We start from the raw sequence: 26,806 nt of genomic DNA, 5'->3' as shown, positions 1-26,806 counted from the left end.
CCTCTCGGGCACCTCCATGCCTTTAAACAGCTTCATGCCCAGGCCTGTTATCTAATGAGACATCAGAAATCGATTTGTCTAGAATGTTGCTCCCATAGGGCTGCATACTCCCTCTTTGCAGGTATGGGCATAGATCAGGTCCATTTGTTGGCAATGTCCTCCCACAGGTGTCTCAGAAATTTCTCTGAATGGTGTTATTCTCACCAGCCCAGACTCCCTTGCTGAGCATTTTGCTCAGCATTGTGCCCAGGCCTCAGCATAAGTCCACTGTCCACCTGCATTCCATCTTCTCATACGCCGTCTAGAGTGACTTCCTCTATCTTTTGTTCCCTATCGCCAAAAACTTAATAATACCACATTTAGTGAATGGGAATCCACCAGCACCATTGCTCTCTACTATAGAATGGCTACTATAGAATGGCTCCTGGACCAGCCCAGGTGCACAACCAAGTGCTTCAACAGTTATCAGTGGCTAGCCAACTTCATGTAATTGCCTTTTTAAAAACATCTCTGGAGAATTCCCTACTCAGTGAGCGAAAGTGTCACTATCCCAGTTTTGAAATCAGGTAAACTGCTGCTTCAGATGGACAGATATTGTCCAATCAGTATAACCAGTGCCCTCTGCAAGTTATTTGAACATATGGAGAGTTGAAGCCTGCATTGGATCCTTGAATCCTGCGACCTTTTGGCCTGTTCCGAGGGTGGCATCTGCCAAGGCAATTCAACTGTATGTAACTTAGTCCACCAAGAGTCTGTGATCCGAATGGGTTCTGCCTTATGTCAGCACCTTTGATCCACATGAAGCTTGTGGTACAGCATGGCACCATCACATCCTTTCCACCTTACATGAGTCGGCCCTCCATGGCCCATTTCTGATTTTTATCTGGAACTTTCTTTCACATCACACTTTTCAGGTACAGGTTGGGACCATCCATAGGATCTCTCATCTGCAGGAAAATGGGGTTCTGTAGGTTTCCATTTTGGGTGTCCCTCTCTTTTTAGTGGCTATCTCTTGTCTGGTGGCAGCTGTGGGATGCATGGTCTCTCCTTCTTGATCTGCTGATGATTTTTGTATTTATTTTTGTTCCCCCATGATTGGCATTGCTGAATGCACACTGCAGGGAGTGATTCACAGAGTGCAATCTTGGGCTCTCACTTTCGCTTCCAGTTTCAAGCTGCCAAGATCTGCATTATCCATTTCTGTCATTTTTGTACAGCGTATCCACATCTGGATTTGTACCTTGAACCAGTCCCTCAATGTGGTGGACTCTTATCATTTTTTGGGACTGGTCTTTGATGCCCATTTGACATGGCTTCCCCAGCTTCATCAACTAGAGCAGACATGTTAGTTGCAACTCACGCTCTTCAATGCAATACCAACTGGGGTGTGGATCGTTCTACTGTGTGCTGGCTCTACAAAGCATTGGTCCAGTCCTGTCTAGATTATGGGAGAGCCTTGAGTACATCTCAGCGTCACCTTCGACGTTACAGATGCTTGACCTGATGATACACAATTGCAGGGAACGACTGGCAACTGGCCCCTTTCTTACTAGCCCAGTGTTCAGCCTCCTAGCAGAGGTAAGGGTTCCAACATCCGTGTTCTGCACCAATAACAGTTGATTGTTTGTATACACTGCTACTCTGGGCACCCATACTACAGTCACCTACAGAGGTCCACATACTGCGATGAGAGCCCAGGTCTGGCGTTATGATCACCATCCGTGTCCAGTTCCTTTTTCCAGAACTTCATCTTTCCCTTCTACCATCGCTTCTCTGAGCCTGTTCATGTACACCTCCATGGTTTGTCTCCCTTCCACAGCTCTGTCTTGACCTATCACTAGGCCCAAAAGACTCTGGCCATCTGAGACCTTCCTTCACCAATTCTCCAATCTCGGTGTGTTTAGATGTTCTGAAGTACCTATACTGATGGCTCAATGGTTGCCGGTCATACTGGCTTCGATTATGTTCATGTAGGATGTAATGAACTCCACTCCTTGCAGTATTTCTACTGCAGAGTTCGTAGACATCTCTGTTCCTGCACTTGAGTCCTTCCTCATCAGTAGCAACTCCTTGAGCAGTTTATAAGCTCTTATCCAGTATCACCTTCATCATCCCTTGGTCCTGACTATACAGGGCTCCCTTCTTGCCCTCAATGAATGTGGCTGCTCAGTGGCCTTTGTTTGGACTTTGGCTCATGTTGCAATCCTGGGGAATGGACTTCCTGGCAGGCTGGTCAAGTTGGCTACAGGCAAGCCAGCTCTTGAAACTGGTATTACAGCACTGGTCCTTTGATCAATATTATGTTAAGTTCTAAGGGTCTGGATTATGGAATGGCATACTCTGACTTCACTGAACAAACTATGGGTGATAAACAGACAATGAATTTGTAGAGGTCCTCCATGCAGGCCTCTTGCAAGGAGTCCATCATTCTTTGCTGGCTTTGCATCAGCCATGCTTGGTTTGATTCATGGTCATCTCCTCCATCATAAGGTGCTGCCCCACTGTCATCATAGTGCCTGTTTGATGTTAGACCACATTTTGCTGGACTTTCCTAACCTAGCAGCTCTGTGGCATATGGTTAATATTCCTGACTCACTACCCCTGGTATTAGTGGATGATGCCTCAGCAGCTGACCTGGTTTTACAGTTTATTTGTGAAGGGCCTTTTTATCACTATTTCTAGGGGAGGGTGCCTCAGCCTTTCAGCCCATTGAGGGGTTGACAGTGCGCCCTGTTACCCCCTCTGTCCCATCCAGGCAATGGCTGTCAATGCTTGGACTGCTCCAGTCCTCACCCTACCCATTCTTTTCTTTTCTTTCCCCTTCTCACATGTTCTGTTTTGCTCAGGGTTCTTCCTGTGCTCCTCTTGCAGTGTCCATATCACTAGTCTTTTTTGTGTGTTGTTGGTTGGGGTGCCTCTGGTAATTGGTGAGGGCAGGGTAGTATGCCCCAATGCACTTTCTGCCTTTGGGGGGCCTCTGGTAGACCCTGAGGTTTTCTTTCCTTGGATTTTGTGCTCTAGACCTTTCTTTGCTGTGCAGTTGTGGAGACTTGCCTGTTCCACGTTGGAGGGGCAGATGACCTTTTAGTTTGCTTCCTTAAATGGTTAAACCAAGAAACCAACCAACCTAATTCAGTTAAAAACTTTCCAACTTTTGGTACAAGCTGATCACTAAACTATTTGCTAAAGAGGTCACAAGACATTCAAAAACTATTTTGGACACTGCAAAAAAACTGGTAGTGCATTAAGGCTACATCCTTCAACGTTCTATGTTTCTTAGACTTCTCAATACACATTGCAGGCAGTCTTTGTGCCAGAAGCATTTGATGCCAAAATGAAAGTTATCTGTGTGTGAGTTTTTTCCCCCCTTGTTCAGAAGTTTCTATCCTTGGCTAGCTAATGATTACAAAATCAACTTGTGTTTCGTTGGCATTGTAAATTTGGCCCGTAGTGTAGCCTTGGGAGTAATCTTCAAACAGTGCTTTCAGAAAATCAACAATGTCTTGATCTGCAGTAACTTTTCTCCACATACACTCAATTCCCAAATGCCACATGTTTATATACCTTTCAAAGCATCCAGTTTGAAGAAAAATCTTTCCTGACATAACAATTCAGCTAACAATTTAGCTGCCCTTTTTTTCTGGCCGTTGAAGGATTGCATTTTACTCTTTCGTGACTGAACCAAAACTTTAGAGCTTAACGTACTTTCTAAAGTCTGACATTTTCAGTGTTTTTCTGTGAGGTCTTTTCACAGTTGACCCTAGAAATTTAAATTTAGACTTCACCGATTCTGAAACTATAGAAAACTAACCCCATAATTAGTCACAACAGTTCTCAAAAAACCTCCTTTCCTAATTTCATTGGCAGCAGCTAATTTATGAACAAAAATAATCACAACATGCTTCTGATTAGTCCCCATAGCACAAAAATGCACATGCAATGAAGAGAAACAACCACTCAAATGCACTATTGTTGACAGTGTAGCTTTGTTTAGAGTGGCAAATCAGTGGACGGGTATGCAACTCAAGGTTCAGGCTTTCACCTCTCCCCACTAACCGCAAACCATCTCACACTCATCTGGAATTATTTCTGTGAAGTAGAGTGCTCTCTGTCTCTCTCTCTCTCTCTCTCTCTCTCTCTCTCTCTCTCTCTCTCTCTCTCTCTCGCCCCCCTTCACGTAAGTTTCGATTGACTTGAGTTCAGTTAGCTGGGGTTTTACTGTAATTTTGATATTTTGCTAAGTTTCTCTTTTGTTGATGACATTCCAAACAGTTCAATGTCTGTTTTTTCATTAATTTTAATTTATTAATTTCTTCTCTTCCTGATGGCTTTAACATTTGCCTAAAAAAACTGAAGTGTTAGTATCCTGTTTATTTTTAAAGTAAATATAGTTTTTTCACAGAACTGGAAAAGATTTAAGTGACGTGTATTATGCACTGGGCCATACATGTGTATTGTTGGTTGAAGTTTTAAAAGAAGAAAATTTCCATGAAAAACAGTCAAAATTGAAAAAAAAATCTGCCAAAACTGAGACAATGCAAAGACTGGATAGATAAATTATGAATATGAATATACACTGATGAGCCAAAACATTATGACCACCTGCTTAATACCTTGTTTGCTCATCTTTGAAATTAAATACATCACTGATTCAGTTTGTTGCTAAGTTTGTGGAGGTATGTGGCATTAGAAGTTTTTACACAGGTCATGTAAATAATGGGCCGCTGATTTGTGTATGTGGTGATGGGGTCTGATAGTGACCTAACTGCACTTAATAGGGTTTACATCAGACAAATTTGGTCGAGACATAAACACGAGTTCTCTATAATGCTCCTCAAATCACTTTAGCACGGTTCTGGCTGAGAGACATGGACAACTGTACTGCTGAAATATGATATTGCCATTGGGGAACACATCAGGTGTTAAGGGATGCAGGTGGCTCGCAGTTGTCAGTGTGCCTTTGATTACTACCATAGGCCCCATGCTCAAACTAGTGTAATGAAAATGTGATTCACTCAAAGAGCCAAAACATTTCTATTGATCAGTAGTTAAATCCAAATGGTCCCACACCCACTGGAATCATAAAATATGAAGGGAATCATAAATCATGATGATGTTGGGTCAACATATGAACACTTAGGAGAGGTCTGATTTTGGGGGCAAGCACTTCCTGCTTAACACGTACATCTGTATCTGGGCAGAGGGCATGTCTCCCAAACACTGGCGTGAAGTCACTGTCATACCCATACCTAAAGCCAGTAAGGACAAACACCTTCCTTCTAGTTACCTCCCCATTTCTCTAACCAGCTGTGTTTGCAAGCAGATGGAACGTGATTCATGCCCGGCTGATACGGTGGCTAGAGTCTCGCAATTTACTAACTGCTGCACAGTATGGATTTTGAGCACGGCATTCTGCACTTGACCACTCTGTCACTTTATTCACCCATGTCATGAATGGTTTTCTCGGGAAATCCGACTGTGGCCATTTTTTTTCGATTTGGAGGAAGCCTACGAAAACTGCTGGAGGACCGGTATCCTCCATACTCTCTACACGTAGGGCTTTAATGGCCACATGCCCATTTCCTTCAGGAATTTTTGAAAGACCGAATTTTCAAGGTACATGTGGGTTCTGCCTTGTTGGACACTTTTATCCAGGAAAACAATGTGCCTCAGGGTTCTGGTCTGAGCATTGTCCTCTTTGTTATCTCCATTAACCCTATCATGGCCTGTCTTCCGCCGAGCATTGTAGGCTCCCTTTTCATTGATGACTTTGCCATCTATTGTATTCTCCATGGACTTGTCTCACTGAGCAGTGTCGTCAGCGATGTCTCGATCGCCTTCAGTCATGGAGCATCGACAATAGCGTTCATTTTTCCACTGACAAAACTGTTCGTATGAATTTCTGGCAGCGCAATTGGTTTCTTCCACTGTCTTTACATCTGGGGCCTGTGTTGCTCTTCTGTTCATTGAAACTACGGAATTCCTAGGACTCCTGCTTGATAGGCAACTTTCATGGTCATCCCATGTGTCTTACCTGGCAGTGCACTGTATGCAGTCCATCAGTGTCACATGTGTCCTCAGTGGTACTTTCTGGGGGCCGATCGTACCATCCTCCTCCATTTGTACTGGTCCCTTGTCCGTTTGAAGCCAGACTATGGGTGTTTCATTTATGCATCTGCACGTCCACCCCTCTTATGCCGTCCTAATAGTATTCACCATTGTGGCATTTTTTTGGCCCCTGGTGCCTTTTACACTAGCCTGGTTGAGAGTCTGTATGCAGAAGCTGCCAAATTACTGCTGTGCTACTGCCATGACTTTCTTCTCAGTAGATATGCATGCCATTTGTCTGCCATGCATGGCCACCCATCCTATGCCTCCTTCTTAGACGACTCCTTCGATCGTCAGTATGGAGTGCGAACCTCTTCTCTGTTACCTCCTGGAGTTCACTTTCGGCTCTTGCTCCAGCAGCTTAACTTCACGCTGCCTGCCACTTTCCCAATGGGTGTGAACCCTTCACCAACTTGTCTTCATGCAGCAACCCATCTTCACCTTTGTCTTCATTCGCCTCCTAAGGACACTACTCCAGCCTCACTCTATTGCCTTCGCTTTCATGGCCTTTGCACAGGTCTTCATGATAGTACCTCTGTATTCACTGATGGCTCTTGCACTGACTGTGATGTCAGGTGTGCCTTCATCATTGGCATCAACCATTTTCAGTACTGGCTTCCAGAACACTGCACAGTATTTACAGCAGAGCTTATTTGTATCAGGCCACGCAGTACATCTGGTGACACAAACTTTTCAATTGTGTCATCTGCTTTGACTCTCTCGGTGCCCTTCAAAGCCTCTGTGTGCTATAGTATCTAAGGTTCTGGAATGTGAGGCCTTAGGTAACTACTAGTCAAGGCTGAGTTGCAAAACACCCTTAACATCTGTAAAGGCATGGTTACCTGTTCTGATATAAAGAAAATGGACCCTGCAGAGTTATGTGAAGAATGGAAAAATGTTGGCATTATGGAAGTGCAGAGCTATAAGATGAGAGTAAATAGTTCATTGGAAAAATCTGCAACATTTATTTTAACATTTAGCATTCCAGATTTACCTAAACACATCCTCACAGGCTATATCTGTCCTAAAGTTTGCCCGTTTGTTCTGAACACAATGCGTTGCTTCAGATGCCAAAGATATATGGGATATAATGAGAGGGCTATGTGTGGAAATTGTGGAGGCTCAGCTCATGAATCAGGCAATTCTTGTACACTTTCTCTGAAATGTGTAAACTGCTCCAGTGATGATCCAGTATGGAGCAGAAAGTGTGAGGTTTACAATGAGTAAAGGAAAATTCAGGAGTTGAAAGTCACGGGACACATGTCCTGTGGCGAAGCTAAGAAAGCTTTCAAAGGTATGTAATCTCTGGTGTTTGCTACTTTTGCGTCAGCACTTAAGAAGGCAATCACCAACTGTGATGCCTCCACACAGACTCAGACCACAGATTCAAGGATGAGCACAAGCACTTGTCATTGTACCTGTGTGGGAAAAGCTAAACTTGAACCAGAAATCGTTCAGAAGCCATCGGTGATAGGCTTACAGAAGACTATTAAGCTGTCCCCTTAACCCAAGCAACCAGCTGCTCCCATAATTAAGGAAAGAGTCCCTTAGAAAAATAGTTCAAAGTTGAAAAATGTGGCAGTTAAATCTTTGGATCGGTGAGCTCTCTCCATCTCAGACGGGGACTTTACTCTTGAGGATATGGATCTCCACGTGGAGAAACCAGAGAGCTGGGCACTGTCTAATGTTCCACGTGACCTCCCGGGTAAATCAGCACCTCAGAGGGAGGAAGGCAAGACCAACTATCACTGATCAATGGCTCCCACAGGAACTACCGTGTTGCAGTGGAATTTAAATGGATACTGATAACACTTGAAAGAATTACAGCTCCTGATCCAGGAGCAACCATTTTGTGTATGCTTACAAGAAACTCATTTTGAAGTCACTGACACATCTGCATTAAGGGGTTACTACCCCTACAGGAAGGACAATACTACTGGAGACAGGGCTAAAGATGGTGTGGGTGTTTTCATTGATGACAGATGCCACTCCTCTCCTGTTCCTCTTGCCGCAGCCATGCAAGCAGTTGCCGCGAAACTTCTAGCACCATTTAACATCATAGTGTGCACTTTACATATTCCTCCTCATGATCCTTTGGATCAGACACACAGACAGAACTCTTCCAGGCACTCCAACACCATTTCTCCTTGTGGGAGACTTCAGTGCACATAGTGCGCTGTGAGGCTCGGCTACGACTTGCTCCCGTGGTCAAATTATCGACCAACTTGTACATTTTGAGAATATCTGCCTTTTGAACTTGGGTCTGATGACACATTTTTCCACAGCTATAGGGTCTTTTTCAGCTATTGACCTTTGTTGTTTCTGGTCTCCATACCAATTTACATTCCAGTGACAACTTCCCAGTGTGGGATCTGTCAATAGACTCATACAGTGACTGACAGGAGACCAAGAAGACAGATGATTCAAAGGGCAAATTGGTTGCAGTACAGTCAACAGGCTATTTTTGAACAAAAGGATTGTGCACAGGAGACAGTGCCCCATATTACTTGTAACACCCAGCGGGCTGCTGCCAGTGTCCATCCCTCAGTCTAACAATCACATCAGACAATGGCCTGTACCTTGGTGCAGTGATGACTGTCACTTGGCAATAAGAGCCAGATGAACTCAAACACCACTCAACTACAAAAAGCCTTCATGCTGTCAGATCTGTGAGAGCACGTGCAAGGCAAGTGATAAAAGAATGGAAGAGGGATTGCTGGAAGGAATTCACAACTTCCATTAATCAGTTCACTTCCACTGCCCAAGTTTGGGAATCAATAAGGTGGATTTCACTCAAGGACAGAACATGTCCCCTCACAGCCTTGTCAAGAAATGGGGTCTTGGTGGACACTCCTAAAGACACGGCTCAGATTTTAGCTGAACACTTTATTGCAGTCACTGCATCATCCAGACAAGCTCCTGCATTTCAGATGTTCTGTAGGACTGTGGAGAAGAGGAAGCTCCATTTCTTCTCGAATATAATGAGGAGGTCCACAACCTTCCATTCTCTGTATGGGAACTGGAAGCAGCTCTGTCCGCGACCAGACACACTGCTCCATGACCTGATGAGATTCATTATGCCATTCTCCAACATCAGTCCCCTGAAGCGAAAGGACAGCTCCTCTCTTGTTTCAATCAGACCTAGTTTGATGGACGGTATTCCACGACTTGGAAGGAGGCAATATTAATCCCATTATGGAAATTGGGCAAGGACCATAGTATCCCTAACAGTTACCAGAGTGTACCCCTTAACAGTTGCATGGGTAAGACCCTTGAACACATGGTCACATGCTGCCTCGCTGGTTGTTTGAATCCCGAGGTCACTGGAACCACTCCCAGTATGGTTTCAGGTGCTGCCGTTACACCCTTGCCAAATTAATACTAGTGGAAATGGTGATGCAGGAATCCTTCTTACACCAAAAATAATTAGTTTGTGTGTTTTTTTGACCTCAAAAAGGCATATGGCACTACTTGCAGATATAACATCCTTCACCAACTTCATGAATGGGGGTTACGTGGACTTCTGCCATTTCCTATGCAGTCAGGCAGGAGCCTTGTCAAATGCTCTTTCTTTGTGGATGACTTCGCAGTCTTCTACTTTTTCTCCAATCTTACAGTGACAATGAGACAGCTACAGCTGACCATCAGGAGGCTGGAAAGACAATTGGTTCTGTGGTTCTCATCTGAGAAGGCTATATTTCTCAATTTTAACTGTGCTTGTTGAAGTTTTAATGAACCAGTGCTCACAATGGGGGACAATATTGTACATTTTCAGGAAGCTGTGTGCATTTTAGGTTTATTATTTGACTCAGAAATAACTTTGCTCCCATACCTGAAAGACCTACGAACAAAGGACTTCCAGTAATTGAATATTTTAAAATGCCTTAGCTGAAGAGCATGGGAAGTCACGTCATGCCTCCTGCAGTTTCATAAGACTTTTTTTTATCATGTTAAGATTTATGGATCAGTTCATATTTTCTACCTTAAGATGTTAGGCAGTGTCTGCCATGGGGCATTCGTGTATCGACTGGAGCCTTTTGGACCTGCTCAGTTCAGATGCTGGTGAACCACCACTCTGGATTCAGCAATATATCCTTTTGGCTCAACAGACACTGAAAAACTCAGTGTCACTTCAGTTATTGGCATTTAGTGCAGTGGTCCAACCCAGCTTTGAATTGCTGTGCAGGAATTGACCCCATGTGACCACGCCATTAGAGATACATGCTACTGACTGTCTCAAGGATCTGGATCTATCAGACCTCTTAATACACAGTCAGGGATGGAATACGTTGCCTGCCTTAGTGTCTTAAAAGGCCCAAAGTGATTTTAAGCATGATGTGGTATAAGAAAACTTGTACTCCAGATTATGTCTTTACAACTTTGTTTTCTTCGATTTTAAGAACATACCATAATTTTATCATTGTTTATACAGATGAATCCCAGCAAGAGAATGTCCTCAGTTGTTCCACTTTACTCCCTGACAAGGTTGTCAAAGTGCATCTTCTGGAATAATTTACAAATTATGATGCAGAGTTATAGGCATTATGGTGGAACTAGAGAGGATTCACAGAAATCGCTGTACAAGGTTTCTTGTCTGTTCTGACTCACTTAGTGTACTACAAACACCTCACCAAATGTGTCCAGTAGACCAGCTGATTCAGCTCCAACACCGTGGCAAGGGGATGATCTTTACCTTGGTACATCAGGATAGAGGGAAATGACATGGCTGACAAAGCAGCCAAGGAAGCATGGTGGGATGGTGTTGTCTGTCAGTGTCCCATCCTGTTGCATGCCATCATCTCATTTTCTGACAGTCAGTGGGAGACCGAATGGTTGAAGGCGACAGTAAACAAACTGTGATCGCTCAAATTGACCTCATAGGCATGGCGGATCTCATGTCACTCTCGATGCTGGAAGGAGTTTCTGTTTACCAGAGTGCACATCGGACATAGGCCTTTAACACGTGGCTTCCTCCTATGGTGGGAGGATCCACCATTGTGTGAGGTTTGTAGTGTGCCACTTTCAGTTCAGCATATTTTGGCAACATGTGTCTTATATACTGACATCAAGGCATCCCTCAGTCTCGATGGAGATATGCCCCCCTTCCTCACCAATACAAATTCCAGTGTTGCAAGAGTGGTGAATTTTTGTGAACAGTCAGGTCTCATCCTAAACTTGTGAGGAATGGTGGCAGACTTTAATGCATTATAAACTGCTCCACATGCGGGGACAGCTTTTGTCTCTCCCCCCCCCCCTCCCCCACCCACCCACCCACCCACCCACCCCACCCCCATGAGATTAGCATGCTGACTTTTCATCAGGGCACTGATGACCATGATGTTGAGCACCCCTCACTTAAGATCATCATCAAGATCATCAAGGAAAGTGGCATGGGATTCAGAATAAAACCATGTGAAATTTGAAACTTCCTGGCAGATTAAAACTGTGTGACGGACTGAGACTCAAACTCGGGACCTTTGCCTTCTAAGCCATGTCTCCACAACATCCTTTCTTCCAGGAGTGCTAGTTCTGCAAGGTTTGCAGGAGAGCTTCTGTGAAGTTTGGAAGGTAGGAGACGAGATACTGGCGGAATTAAAGCTGTGAGGACGGGGCGAGAGTCGTGCTTGGGTAGCTCAGTTGGTAGAGCACTTGCCCGCGAAAGGCAAAGGTCCCGAGTTCGAGTCTCGGTCCGGCACACAGTTTTAATCTGCCAGGAAGCTTCATATCAGCGCATACTCTGCTGTAGAGTGAAAATTTCATTCATGTGAAATTTAATTGGGAGACTGTATTTAGAGGTTCCAAAAATTTTGAGAGGTCAACCTCACTGTGAGTCCTTGTGGCAGAGTTGTCATTGATGTATTAAAACAGAACAGGGGTTGAAGGCTTATGGATTCCAGGAAAGCTGCCACGAAGCTACCCTTGAAAAGGTTGACATAGGAAGAAGAAATCTTGGCTCCCATGACTGTGCCCATGATCTGTTTGTTTGTGTATGCTTCTCAAAGGTAAAGCAGTTGTTTGTAAGTATAAAGTTAAGATATGCAGGAAAGGAATCATACGTTTGGAAACAAGTGGGTGCTGGTTAAGGTATTGTTCAGCAGCAGACCATTTACATGGGGGATGTTGGTGTAGAGGGAGGTTGCAATGACAAGCAAGATGTGAAAAGGGTACAGATTTCAGACGGTCTAGGAAGTGGTTGGTGTCTTTAATATAGGAGAGGAGTCTTTGTACTGTAGGTTGCAGTTATTGATCAAATAAGGCAGATAAACATTCAGTAGATGCACTGAAGCCAGCAACTAAGGGACAATGAGGGTGAGGGTTTGTGGATCTTAAGAATGTAAAAGGTGGGAGTGTATGGTTTGCGTGGGATAAGGAGTTCTATGAATTGAAGTGTTAGTGTTTGAGGGATTTTAGATCAGTTTGTATCACAGGGATGAGATTTCAATGACAGGTGCTGTAAGTGGAGGTGTCAGACAGCTGGCACAGACTCTTACTCACATACTTCTGTCGGTCAAGTATGACAGTAGTAGATCCCTTGTGTGCTGGGAGGATAATGGTAACAAAACACCTGGAGTTCTGTAGAGGGCAGGTTAGTGACATGTCATGGAGACCTGAGAAAAGGTTGTGTATATGTAGATGTAAACAGTTGTAAAATGACTTGAAATGGAACAAGCATATAAGGCTGGTTCTACGGAAGGCAAATAGTTGATTTTTGTTTGTTGGGAGAATTATAGGTAAGTGCAGTTCATCTATAAAGGAGGCCATATACAGAACACTATTGCAAGCCGTTCTTGACGACTACTACTAGTGTTCTTGGGATACCAGATTAAGCAGTTCATAGGCATTTTGCTGGATTTGGATAGGTTTGATTAACACACAAGTATTATGGGAATTCTATGCAAACTATATGCTAAAACAAAGAAATAAGAACTCTAAAAATGCTTGGAAAACATAACAATGCTTAAGGTTAACAGATGAGATTACACTTCTGGAAAATACTAAGGAAGACATTGAAAGATTTGAATAATTGTTGAGTGGAATGGACAGGTTGCTTAGCACTGCTTTTGGATCAATGTGTGAAAGCCTTGAGGAGATGCAGAAAGTAAAAGCATCAAAATTTGGTATAATGTGATAGTGAGACTTTTTATGTAGGGAGAATGGTGAAGCAGCATCATGAAGACAAAGCGAATGTCAAGGGCATGCAGACATATACAAAGGAAGGTTCAGTCAATGAGAGGAATCTACCATCATTGACTTTGGCTTGGAGATAAAGAAAAACATACATTTTGAAGACAGTGCTTTAAGGATGTTCGGATACTCACATTGGACCTTGATGCTCTAATTTCCTGTTTGTTATCTGATTAACTAAATGCTCTTTTTTTATGGTTGATTTCATGCATTCTGAGTCTGCATGACACCATTCCATTGTTTGGTTTTCATTTATACTTTTATGCTTTTCTTAAAAAAAAATCTATTGTCCTCATGAAAGTATTTCTTCCCATGCTTGCTTTTCTGCATTTTCCTCTTGTAGCCATTTCATCTTTAATGCACATACACAGGATAGAGGGAGCCAGATGACTTTAGGTTGAGTAGCATCTTTTATTGTAGACTGTCTTCCAAATGTAAAGAAAGTAAATTAATTTTGCCTGTCTGTTGTAATATCATTTGAAGATAACATTATTTATGTTTTAAACTGCTACTTTTTATGATGGTTTGTACCATATTTATAATTTTTGTTATTTGGACTATATTTAGCTGCTGTGGCATCTCAATTTTTATTTAAATTTTAGGGGAAGATGAAGTTTGATTTTGAAATAAGGTCATTGCAAAATTCTGCAGTGCGGCAGGAAGAAGAAAAAACTGCTTTTATGCAGGGTAGCAGAAGAAGTTCTAGTGTTGAACTATTGGATCGCCCATTGAAAGAGCTTACAACAGATGAAGTTGGTATAGTCCATCGTAGGTGCAGTAGTGTGGGACTTTTTGATGATGCAGCAACTCAGTCGCCATTGCCTTCACCGAGACCACCTGTCACAACTGTTGCAGAGCCTTCAATAGATGTTCGAATAATAGACTTTGCACATTCTACTCATAAAGGCATGGACAACCCTGTTATTTACTCTGGTCCTGATCGGGGCTTTCTATTTGGTCTTGAAAATATGATTTCCATTTTGAAAGGGATTGAAAGAGATCATGGATAGACATTGATTGTTTATAGACAATTCAGACACTGTTCACATGTGGTATGATTAAAAAAAAGTGGAAGTACTCCTTGACAACCAAAGGCCATATTTGGAGTTTTTTTAGAAACACATTAAGTGCATTTTATCATTGACAGTAAGTTGTCTGTGATTTTCTAGTCAGTTTAATTTTATACACTGTTTTGCAATAACCCATAGAACCAGTTGTGGTTATGAATTTTGTGCATAGTAGTGAATGTGGAATTGTTTCATGGGTGCATGTCTCAAAATATTATATGATCTTCCATTTTTAAATTTTGTTTACAGTTCTATGTTATGTATTTGTATTGTGGATTGTACAGCTGACTAGCTTACCAAGTGTTATTTTTAGATGATATTTTAATTTTACAACAAATTACATTCTGAATATATTGTAATTATTTTATAACACAATCTAGCTAGCAAAAGTGAAAGTTCAGAATCTCTTTGTTTATTGCTTACATGGAGGGACAATTGTAGCTAGTTGAATAATTTGGAAAGAGTCATAATTTTATTTTTATGTGACATTGACTGTACTTTATGATTAAAAAAGGAGCAGAACTCTTTTATCTGTTTCATACGCAAGTAAGTACACAAAATGCCTTTATCAGTAATATTTTGATATTGTGCCTCTATGGGGTTACATTCCTTACAAGAAAGTGTATTGGGCTGGATATTGTGAATGAGCTGCATAAAGAAACGTCATGAAACAGTGAGAAATGTCTGGTGTGAGAGACTGACCTCAGTTAAGAGTTGACCCTTGGAGAAATGCAGCTTCCATATTATTAGTTACCCAGTTGTATGTGATATTAACTGTGACAAAAATATATTATAAAATTAAGATAATACATTTCCATGCTATTCATGTGCACATCAGAATACTGAATAATTGAAATGTAACTACAGATTCCTATTTTCAGGCAGCACTATTTTCTTACATCCTATCACATTCACCATGGTTCACCTCTTGTTCTGGGCACAGTACTCACAAAAATGCAACTGTCTAATTATAATTATTGTAATCATTGTTAGCCAAACGATATATGAACTTTTTGCTTTTACTGTGGTACCATTTTCCAGGTATTTTCTATATAATAAAGTGTATTATCACTTAATTATGATCTCATACCTCGTAGCTTATAGTTCCTCATTTTGACTTCAGTGTGGCAATGATCTGACATGGAAATATTGAAATAAGATCTTGGTTTACAGCCTCGTGCTATGGAAATCGTGCATACTATAGGGTGACCTTAAGTAAAAGTATGGAGGTGTGGCTTATATCGAGGTACTAGATTTCTCTTAATTGCTCAATTTGATCTAGGCCTAGTGTTTGGGGCCACCAAAAGAATAGTGTAAACAGTTTTCTTTGAACAGTTCTGTGCATGACATGGGATTTGTAATCATGAAATATCACCATTGTGGTTGAATGCAACAAGTTTCAAATGCACCGTGTCTGGCAACCAGTCAGCTGTTACTCTGTGGTTCACCAGATGTACAAGTACTTGCCATGTAAACATGCACCTTAAAATCATGTGCACTGGCATTTAATATGGATACCATACATCAATGCTACTGGCCTGTTTGTTAAAGTGTCTATGTCAGTGTTCATTGATAATACACTGAGACTGTTGAGTGACAGGTAAAATCTGTTACAACTCTGTGTGTTATCTATGCTTTGACATTTGGAATATGTTGCGCAAATATCCAATGTGTGCTGCATCATCAGTTGCTCAATAGTGTGCATTTGTTGGCAGACATATAACCCACTTAAACCATCAGTCCACTCTTGTGCCATTGGTTCATTATTCACACATGCTGACATCAGTCTCAATACATTTTTCCTCTTGACACCTCTCAAACACGTGACAACTGCACACATTTTTGGGATCATGGAACTGCACCTTTGCACCTCCATAATCTGAACTTTGCCTAACACTGATGTATCCTTTCTTTAATCATCATGTTTAATGCTAGTTGATTAGACATGCTGATCTGAGCTAAATGTTTTCTGATGATGCATTGCGAACAACATGTGACCATACTGCAGGTTTAATGATAATTCTTTTGGCCCTACAAAGACTATGGATATGTTAGATTACATTCATCTTTTGCACTAACCTGTTCTAATCCAGGGTTTTAAGTGAGTTATTGTCTTTGCCACTATTCCATAGTTTATGCAATATTTGCTTAATTTTCCTTGTTCTACTTTGGAATGCCCCCCCCTCTTTCATCATCTATAGTCCCCCAAAAAAATGTAAAACCATAAAGGTCATGTCACCTTTAAGTCACTCTTAATTTTATAACAACTTGTAGTTTTGTAAAATAATTGTCATATATATTCTGCCATGCACTTCATAATGGTTTGCATAATGTGGATGTACATGGTTTTTCAGTTACCCTTGTAGTAACTGTCTGTTGTATCTTTCAGTTACAAGCTATTTTTAATAATTTGTTCATTGTCATAACTACTGATAGCATGTACTAATATGTAAAATTAATGGAAATAAGTTTTTAGCTGACTTTAAAATGAAATAATTTCTTTAGTATTATGACTTTATCTGTATTTCAGTGTTCTTGGTTACAGTGATGATTAGATGAACACATCATTATAACAAAAAAAGTTTTGTCTTTAGACTAATGTTTCTAGCCTCTAATGCATTGGTCTGTATGAAAATGCTCTTTTATCACTGTTAAGAGATGCAGATGGTTGCCAAATTAATAGAACAAGTGTGAAGCAGAAAAGAAAATAGTATGCTTCTAATCCTACAAGGACATGAAAAAGATATGCACAAAACTTAAGATTTCGTCCTTGAATGCAACTTTTATTCTGCAATGAAGAGTGCATGATAACGAACCTTCCAGGTGACTTGGGACCTGAACTGCCACCCTCTCTGGGCAGTGTTCTACAGTTTGTATACATCTATTGATGGAATCAACAAAGCCTTTCAGTAGGTCTACTGCTCTCCAACATTTCCATCTATCACACAAGTTCTCCTGCAAAGCTTGCTGGATTAGCATTCTTGTTAAGAAGGATACAACTAAGAATGACCTACTGACAGCCTAAATGTTTCCACACAATGCTTTTTGAAATTTTTAACGATACTATAAAGTTACACATTTCACGTTTGAATTGTTGAAAATGGAGGATGTATGTTAAACCATGTAGCTTCCCATCATTTGTAAGAATCTTATCCAGCAGTTACTCTTGACAACAATCAAGCATAAATAGCCTGTTTACACTCTATACACCTATTTCATGGTAACTTGATGTGTTCCTAATCCGTTTGTATATTTACAGCATATATAGTATGCTGGAACTGAATCCTAGAATCCTATTCTGAAAGACCAGATCATAATATTAGAGAGCAAATAATTTAATTGCCACTAAATCAGAAATTGTAAACTATAATATACTGAGATGACATGTCTTTCCAGATTTGTTCTTTTGTGAGAAACCATCTTTCCAAGAAATGGCTGAACTTTGGGAATTCTAGAACAATTCCCAATAACTTAATAAGTTGTTTGTGTTGTTCAATTTTTTTTTCATCTGAAAATACTGTCATGAACTCAATTTAGTACCCAAGAACTGCAATAAAATACCCACTAAGAACATTACCCACATCTTTTAGTTTAGGGAACATGTGAAATTTTAGGCCCTGAACCTATTTTTCCAAGAAGAAAGCCAAACTCTTGGAGTAACATGTCATTTAGGCTCTAAGAACATAGAGGAAACATGTTGATGCATAGTGAATACGCATTAATTGTGTGCATTCAGTCAATATTTGCCTGTGTGTTTTTGTGCCATTACATCAGTGTTTGTGCACAACAAAAAGAAATTTACTATAAGAGTTCAAGAAAGAGTTCAAGAATGAAAACTGAATTTCTGATATGTGCAGAAGAGCATGTGTGAGGTGCGTAAGAGTAGGAGACACACATTAGTAAATTCATATTGAAGTGGATTTATTGACCGTATTTTGCTTCAAACTCTCAGGAAGGCTCAACATTAGATTGCAGAGTTATGTTAAGTGATATGTAGTGACAGAGAACTGATGAAAATTGTTTCTTTTCTTCCATCTGAATATTTAATTAACAAATCATTTCTAAAGAAAATGTTTTTTTCCTGCTGCAATTAGGTGTTTTGTTTATCAATGAATGTTCATATAGCTGCTGCAGAAAATGACCAGACCAACAAACTTGTTGATCTAGCTTTTCTGACTAATTGAAATCCTAATAAATGAGAAACAGCAGCATTATCATTTCAATCCAACTACAACTGAAGGAAGTAACATTTCATTGTGGATTGAACTGACTTTTCTGCTGTTCACACAATAATCTCATGTTCCATTATACCTAATTTGCTCACTGATTGCCACATAGTAAAAATATTGATATTTTCAGTTATTGGTTGGATATCATGCTTCGTATCTTAAAAATGTGATACGTGTGATACTGTTAAGGGAAAGGTATCTCTCACAACCAGTCGATTTGGTTCATATTTGGCATGTCATTAGTGTATAACTTAAAATGAGACTCTTCGTTATTATGGCCGAACACCCCTCCAGTTTTGAGAAAAACACCCAAAGTTCCTGATGCATGGATGACTCACAATTGACAGGATCAATAGATAATTGGAAAAATGGGCATTTTTCATTATCACATATGGAATCCGGAAATGCACATTTTCCTAGAAACTGTGGAAAGCAGCCATTAAGACAGTTGATTATGTACCAATAAGGGGAACACTATACAGGGTGTCCCAGCTATCTTGTCCACCCAAAATATCTCTGGAACAATAACAGCTATTGGAAAACGACTTTCACCGGTATCAGTGTAGGGCTGGGGCCCATGAATGTACATATTTGGAAACATTCTAAAACGAAAGCATATGTGTTTTTTAACACAAACTTGTTTTTTTTAAATGGACCTCTTATATTTTTTCTTCAGCAATCCATAGCATGACAAAGCACATACACAATGGCGTTGATTGCATCGCAATATTCCCATTACATCCCGAGATATTAAGAGGTGAAGTTGACGCTTGAAACACTCAACATGCGCTGCTAGCGCACGCCCTGAGGCTCAGGCATGAACCCCATGCTGCCCGTAATCGCGATGTGATTTACATGCGTAATCACACTTACATACTTATCAAGAGGTCCGAAACGAATAATACAGTCTGCTGCCATCCTGCATTAACGTCATACATTCCAGCAGGTATTTATCCCATAGGGTAGGGGTGATGCGGTTCTGAAACATATCTGTGTACCGCAACATTAGTCACAAAGTTAACTTCGCTTATCATTAATCCGTTACTAAAAAGGTAATGCCGTTCAACGTTAAAACTTTACTTTACTTTAGATCTAGCGCAAGTGACAGTTAATCATTCACTTGTAATAGTAAAATTCATGTTGATGGTTTTAGTGAAACAAGCAAGTGGACTAAAAGTGCAAGAGGGAAACCATTATGTGCTTATGAGAGTTGATGGCAGCAGACCGTATTATTCGTTTTGGACCTCTTGATAAGTATGGAGGCGTGATTACACATGTCAATCACATCGTGATTACGGGCAGCATGGGGTTCATGCCTGAGCCTCAGGACGTGCGCTAGCAGCGCATGTCCGGTGTTTCAAGCATCTACTTCGCGTCTCAATATCTTGGGATGTAATGGGAATATTGCGATGCAATCAATGCCATTGTGTATGTGCTTTGTCATGCTATGGATTGCTGAAGAAAAAATATAGGAGGTACATTTAAAAAAACATAAGTTTGTGTTAAAAACACATATGCTTTCGTTTTAGAATGTTTCCAAATATGTACATTCATGGGCCCCAGCCCTACATTGATACCGGTGAAAGTCGTTTTCCAATAGCTGTTATTGTTCCAGAGATATTTTGGGTGGACAAGATAGCTGGGACACCCTGTATAATGAAAGCATCACTGGTGTATCAACCAAGGCATGTGGCTGGGAAGCAGAGAACCTGTATTTGATTTTCAAATGCCTTTTGCAATTTTTTTAATTGTATTTTTCTGTATGGAAATAGGTAGGTGGGTATGGGAGGGTTAATAACATTCTCAATAAGGAATAATAACAAAGTAGGCAAACAGATTTCTCAAAATACTTGGATTAGTACAGAATTAAAATTTTAAGCCTGATAGTAATGAAACAGTTATGAGTAATACTGCTGCAAATTTGTCATGAGGTATCACAGCCAGCTGACCACTAGATGCTTCTTTATGGTGAGGTGATGCACAGATCTTTATTTTGAGGTTTCAGAATTGCAAGGTGCCTCTGAAAACCCAGCAGGAATTGTGCAACTGCACAGACAATTCATGATTAACTTTCAGTGCCAATTTTTCAGGTAATGTTATCATATGCATTATATGCACTAAAATTAATTCCTTTAAAAGAAATATTTTAAAATGTAAATTAAGACTGTTTTCCACCAAATCTTTGGAACAAATGATGTAGTTGCAGGAAGACTGCATTAACTAGATGTTCTTTGTGGCAAGAGTATATTTGCTTTGAATGTATGACATGTGTACCATCCATGTAGCTGTTCAAATGAAATTGAGGACATATAACAGACTGAGTGAAAGAGCCATTGTATGACAACCAGAATTAAAGTTTAGTTCACTAGTAGTAAAAGTCATTTGTGAAATTTGCCTACCTTATTATTCCTTATTAACTCTCCTGTTTCTATCAATTTTGAAGTGGCAAAAATACATACGAAGGAAAAAATTGCAGAATGCATTTGAGAATTGAACACAGGTTCTCTGCTTCCCAGCCAGGTACCTTGGTCAATATGCCAGTGGTGCTTCTGTTGAGCAGTGTTTACCTTATGGGTTCAGAAGCAGCAGTTGTAACAATTTCTTTCCTCAATTTCTAGGAAAAGACACATTTGCGGACTCCACATATGATGATGGAAAAATGCTGTCAGTTTTGAGTTGATTGTGCAATTTGTATTTTAGGGGAGGCTTTCTGGAAAAATGGAGGGGTGCTGAGCCAAAGTATCTTGGTCTTTCATTAAAGGTTGTACAGCTGACCTGCCAAATATGAACGTAATTGGTTGACCATGTCTGATGCCTTCCACCGTATAACAGGAAATTATAAAAGTTGTAAAACATATTTGATGATGTGTTCCAGGTGCAGCTCATCATCAGCATATTTCTTTTGTTGCAAATGATCTTAACAGGATGTTACAAAATTTTAATAAAACAAATATGAAAGTAGGAGTTTAGTGACCTAATACACGAGCAGTGATGTGTGTTCAAAATTTACATAATGGTCACAGGCCTCCTGCGGGACTTCAGTGTTGTAACTTAAGATAACTGTTTTCTTTTGATGGCTTATTTTGCTTTGCTGGATACACATTTTCTTTAAATTCAATTCTATTTTAAAATATATATGTGGTGTTTGTTCTTTCAAACTTGTACAAGAGAACAGACACCACATATATAATTAAGTCAAGGCTGGTCAATGATCGCTTTAGTGCAGATGCACACAATGCTGAAACTCTTAGGGAATCAGCCAAACACAATGAGTAATGAGGATAATGGGCAGGGACACTACATCAGTAGTGTGTAGATAAGTTGAAAATTTAGGTCTAACAGGAGGCATGCTAGGGTAGTCAGTGCAGTTTCAATGACCACTGTGTCCGGATGGCTCAGTGCTGAGAGCATCTGCCTAGAGAGCAGGAGACCAGGGTTTGAACCCCGATCTTGCACAAATTTTTAACTTCCCCATTGATGTAAATCAGTGCCCACCAGCAGCTAAATGTCATTAATTCCTTCGTGTCTCCATTTTAAAATGTCTGTGTACTGTGCGATTTTCAGGACTTTTCTTATCTTCACAAAAATTTCCAACTTTTCATTGTGATCAATTCTGGTTAAATCCTTACATCTGGAATAATAGGATCTACTTTATTTAACAATGAGAAATTAGGATTTGAATCAAAGGTTTACTACACAACCTTTCACTAGGGCAGTATACTGTAGATCTAATTTTGATGATAAAACTTTGTCACCCAAAAAAATTCAAACACGTGAAAAGCTTTTAACCTTAGCAAGAAAGATGAAGTGAATAGGAATTACTGTTTCTGTACTGTTGTCTCCCAGTTTTTACTGATAAACAACCAACCTGGTTACCTTGAAGATGAGGAAAACAAAGGATGGAAAATAACCAACTGAGAGAATAGGTAACATAGACATTCTAGCTACATAGACATTGTAGCTACTTTTTTTGCACTGTAGTACTGATGAACATGACTTTTTGCTATTCTTTTGTTGACAGGAATGTGATTCAGGATTTTTACACACCTCACACGTTTGTTTACTTTCCTGTGAAACTGCCATTTGAGAGTGCCTGTTAAGCGTCATGCCATTACTCAAGATAGCCATCTTCATTCAATTATCTGTTCTATCACTCATACACTTTCTGAAATACCCTTTTTCCAAATTTTGTTTCTAATTGCTTCATTCATCATGCCACTGTGTTCACATTTCAATTGTTATGTTATTTCCAATCCCTTCCCTGAATGAGAACAGTAAAACTTATTCATTATATGTCAATCTCCCCCCCCCCCCCCCCCCCCCCCTCTCTCTCTCTCTCTCTCTCTCTCTCTCTCTCTCTCTCTCTCTCTCTCTCTCTGTGTGTGTGTGTGTGTGTGTGTGTGTGTGTGTGTGTGTGTGTGTGTGTGTGTGTGTGTGTGTGTGTTTCTTTTTCTTTCTTGTAACCTGTCCTTTTCAGGTGGTGCAGATATAAGTCATGATATTGCAGACCTGTGATATATCATGTGTATAGCTCTTGCCCACAAGACAACCTTCGTGTTTTTCACAAAGTACACAGAATCTTAATATTTTGTTATATTGACAAACTGCAACTCGTACATGATGTACATGGATTTTGTTTTAATTCCCTGATGTTCATCTTGAAATGTTTTGAAGTTTATATGTATAATAAGCCTGTGGCCAATTTTAACTGCTAGAACTTCCAGTCACAACTAGATAATTAACAAGAAATGCATGTATACCATTTATGTGCTAGGTCTTGACAGTGGTAAAATACAAAGGTTTTATTTTGTACTTCATGAACGATGTGAAGTGTGTCTTGTGATTAAAAGCCATATGCATGATATATTACAGTTTTGATGCCATAACTACAAACTAACATCACATACATTTGTGCTGTTTGGATGTCATGCTGATCATATTTATTTATAAATGTCCATTTTGAGAACACACTACTATATAATTGACAATGACTGGCTTAAGTTTATCGGCCATCATCAGATCATAAGCACTTGTTTAGCTGCATGTAGCAATATTATGAAAAAAGATAGTAGCTACTCACAATATAGTGGAGATATTGTCACACAATAAGCTTTTGTCCAACAAGGTCTTTGTGAAAGATAGCACACGCACACACACACACACACACACACACACACACACACACACACACACACACACACACACAGAGAGAGAGAGAGAGAGAGAGAGAGAGAGAGAGAGAGAGAGAGAGAGAGAGACTGGGAGCTGAAGCCAGACCACGAACAGCAATGCATGATGGGAGAGGCAACCAGGTGAGGGTGAGGAAGAGGTTGGGGTGGGGTGAGGAGGGGCAGGAATAGCAGGGCAAAGGTGGGGGATAACGTGAAGAGAGGGTAGGGTAGCTAGGTGGTCGGGAGGTTAGACGGAAGCGGGAGATTGGAGGGAGGGTAGCAGAAAAGGAGAGAATTACCAAGACTGGATGCATTGGTGGAGCAGTAGTGCTGGAATGGGAACAGGCAAGGGGCTAGATAGCACTCTGCCTTCAGACTACAAGTGGCCTACCGGGACCATCTGACCACCGTGTCATCCTCAAGGGAGGATGCGGATAGGAGGGGCGTGGGGTCAGCACACCGCTCTCCCAGTCATTATGATGGTATTCTTGACCGAAGCCACTACTATTCAATTGAGTAGCCCTTCAATTGGCATCGCAAGGCTGAGTGCACCCCGAAAAATGGCAACAGCCCATGGTGGCCTGGATGGTCACCCATGCAAGTGCCGACCATGCCCGACAGCGCTTAACTTCGGTGATCTCATGGGAACCGGTGTATCCACTGCAGCAAGGCCTTTGGCAAGGGGCTAGATGGATAAGAACAATGACTGACTAAGGTTGAGGCCAGGGGGGGGGGGGTTACGGGAATGTAGGATATATCGCAGGGAAAGTTCCCACCTGTGCAGTTCAGAAAAGCTTGTGTTGGTGGGATGGATCCAAATGGCACAGGCTATGAAGCAGTCATTGAAATGAAAGACATTGTGTTGGGCGGCATGCTCAGCAACAGAGTGGTCCAGTTGTTTTTTTGGCCACAGTTCGTCGGTGACCATTCATGTGGACAGACAGCTTGTTGGTTGTCATGCCCACATAGAGTGCAGCACAGTATTTGCAGCTTAGCTTGTAGATCATGTGACTGGTTTCAGAGGTGGCCCTGCATTTGATGGGATAGGTGATGTTTGTGACCAGACTGGTGTAGGTGGTGGTGGTGGTGGTGGTGGTGGTGGTGGGCGTGCGTGTGTGCGTGTGCCGGAAGCTTATTGTATGACAGTATTTTTGTTATGCCTCTCTGCGACTCAGCATCTCTGCTAAATGGTGAGTAGCAACTACCGTTTTCATAATATTGTTACATTCCACCATGGATTTTCCATTGTTTATAGCTATATGTAGAGATTATTTGATGTTATTACTTGTATCGGAATAGTTTTAATGATCTGATGATGGCAGTAAGTTGAAATTGGTCATAGTCAATTATATACTGTAGTTACGTGTGATCAAAATGGACATTTACGAATAAAGTGTCAGACATGATCGCAGTCTCATTTACACACTTTGTCTTCAATTGATAAATGATCATAATTAGTATTGAAATGAAAAAGGAATCTAAACAGCAGCACTGCTGAAAAAAATGATTATATCTTTCATAAATATGTATCAACTATGAACAACATAAATACATAAGGTTTTATATAAGAAAAGAATGCACTCAGGTATGTATTAAAATTGTTTCAGTAAGGTGTGCAGCTCTATGTACTACATTTTAAAAAAATTTACTTTCTTACTCAGAATTAATTGCTAGAGGAAGTACGCAGTTGTCCATTTTTGACTTCTTTAAGCTTGGCAGGTTTGGTCTAAAATGAGATAAATATTATCTGTGTGTGAACAGATTCATTTATTAATATCTGAATGTCACATAGAGTTTTGAAAGCCAAGCTATAATTTTAAATTCCTTGTCTTTGTGGCTCTCCACCAATTGACAATTTGAGATGTTAATCATTGCATTCAACCGTACCACAGTAATGGAAGACATTATTTTAGGTTTCTTTGTGTTTACACTGGTGCTTTTCTTCTTCACAATATTTTCTTCAACAGTCAGACCGTTCCTGACATTCTCTCCTAGACAACTTAAGCCATCTGTAATTCCCTTATCGATATGAATGAGGAGATCGATATGAATGAGGAGCATTTAGAGTGACATTGTAAGTGTGTGTGTGTGTGTGTGTGTGTGTGTGTGTGTGTATGTGTGTGTGTGTCACAAATGTTGACTTTCTTTTTTGTTTACTTCCATGTTCAATGCCTTTAACAACAAAATTGTTTTTAAAAGTAATAGTACAGATGACTAATTATGTTAGTGTCATATAAAGTATTTGGAAATAATGTTTTAAATTTTGTCTCAACTGTACCACCATGGTTTTGAAAATGAAACTAGTTTCAGAGGTGTGATAAAATGAGATATAGAAATACAAACATGTTACACGACTTGCAATGTCCATACCTGAATACTATTGTGATTCCATATTCTTTTGTTTTTGACCAATAATTTTTGTGTTTCTTGTGACTGAAACTATCATCGACTGATATAATTATTACAGATACAAATATATCTACCAGATTAATAACAAATTGAAATTTATGGCAACTAGATGTGGAAAAAGATGAGGGCCTATTTTTATATGTAACTACACTGCCTTATTATGATGTAGTGATATGCAGAGTTGCAGATGAACAGTCTGTATTATACAGTATGGGAATTTTCACAGTGTTTCCATTTTGCTAGTATAAAATTTAAATGTTGCTGTATGTTTCTCATTTAGTATGTGTAGTCTTTAAAGCTTGAACTGCATTTAATGAAAGAGGTACAAAGAAAGGTTAAACCAAAGTTTGTTAAACTAAGTTGATGCACTCTAAAATGTAATGTAAATGAAATAATGCAATAAATTAGTGTAAGAGTAATTGTTGGGTAGTTCATTTTGTTATCCTTCATTATATCTTTCAGTAAAATGAAGTGGGCCATTTTTATAAATTAACAATTTGTGTTTAATGTCTCAAAACTGTGGAATATTGTTCAGTCAGATGAGAGCAAACTAAGATTAATAATTTCACATTAAACCAATTTGAAACAGAAGCTGTTATGTTATTGGAATGCAAGGTAGCCTAGAATAAAATGTGCA

At 40.2% G+C, this 26,806-nt stretch overlaps 1 protein-coding gene across 1 annotated transcript in view; it reads left to right on the top strand.

Moving 5' to 3' along the window:
- LOC126473568 (inositol hexakisphosphate kinase 1-like) overlaps positions 1-14,653 on the top strand; it is a 72,601-nt gene extending 57,948 nt beyond the window's left edge. Inside the window, exon 6 of the mRNA XM_050100702.1 lies at positions 13,896-14,653. Within this exon, the coding sequence (XP_049956659.1) occupies positions 13,896-14,303 (408 nt within the window). The 3' untranslated portion in view covers positions 14,304-14,653. The remainder of the gene's footprint in view (positions 1-13,895) is intronic.
- The last annotated feature ends 12,153 nt before the right edge of the window (positions 14,654-26,806 follow it).

Source organism: Schistocerca serialis, chromosome 4, assembly GCF_023864345.2.
Source record: "Schistocerca serialis cubense isolate TAMUIC-IGC-003099 chromosome 4, iqSchSeri2.2, whole genome shotgun sequence".
Taxonomy (NCBI): Eukaryota; Metazoa; Arthropoda; class Insecta; order Orthoptera; family Acrididae; genus Schistocerca; species Schistocerca serialis.
This window is presented reverse-complemented; position numbering and strand designations above follow the sequence as displayed.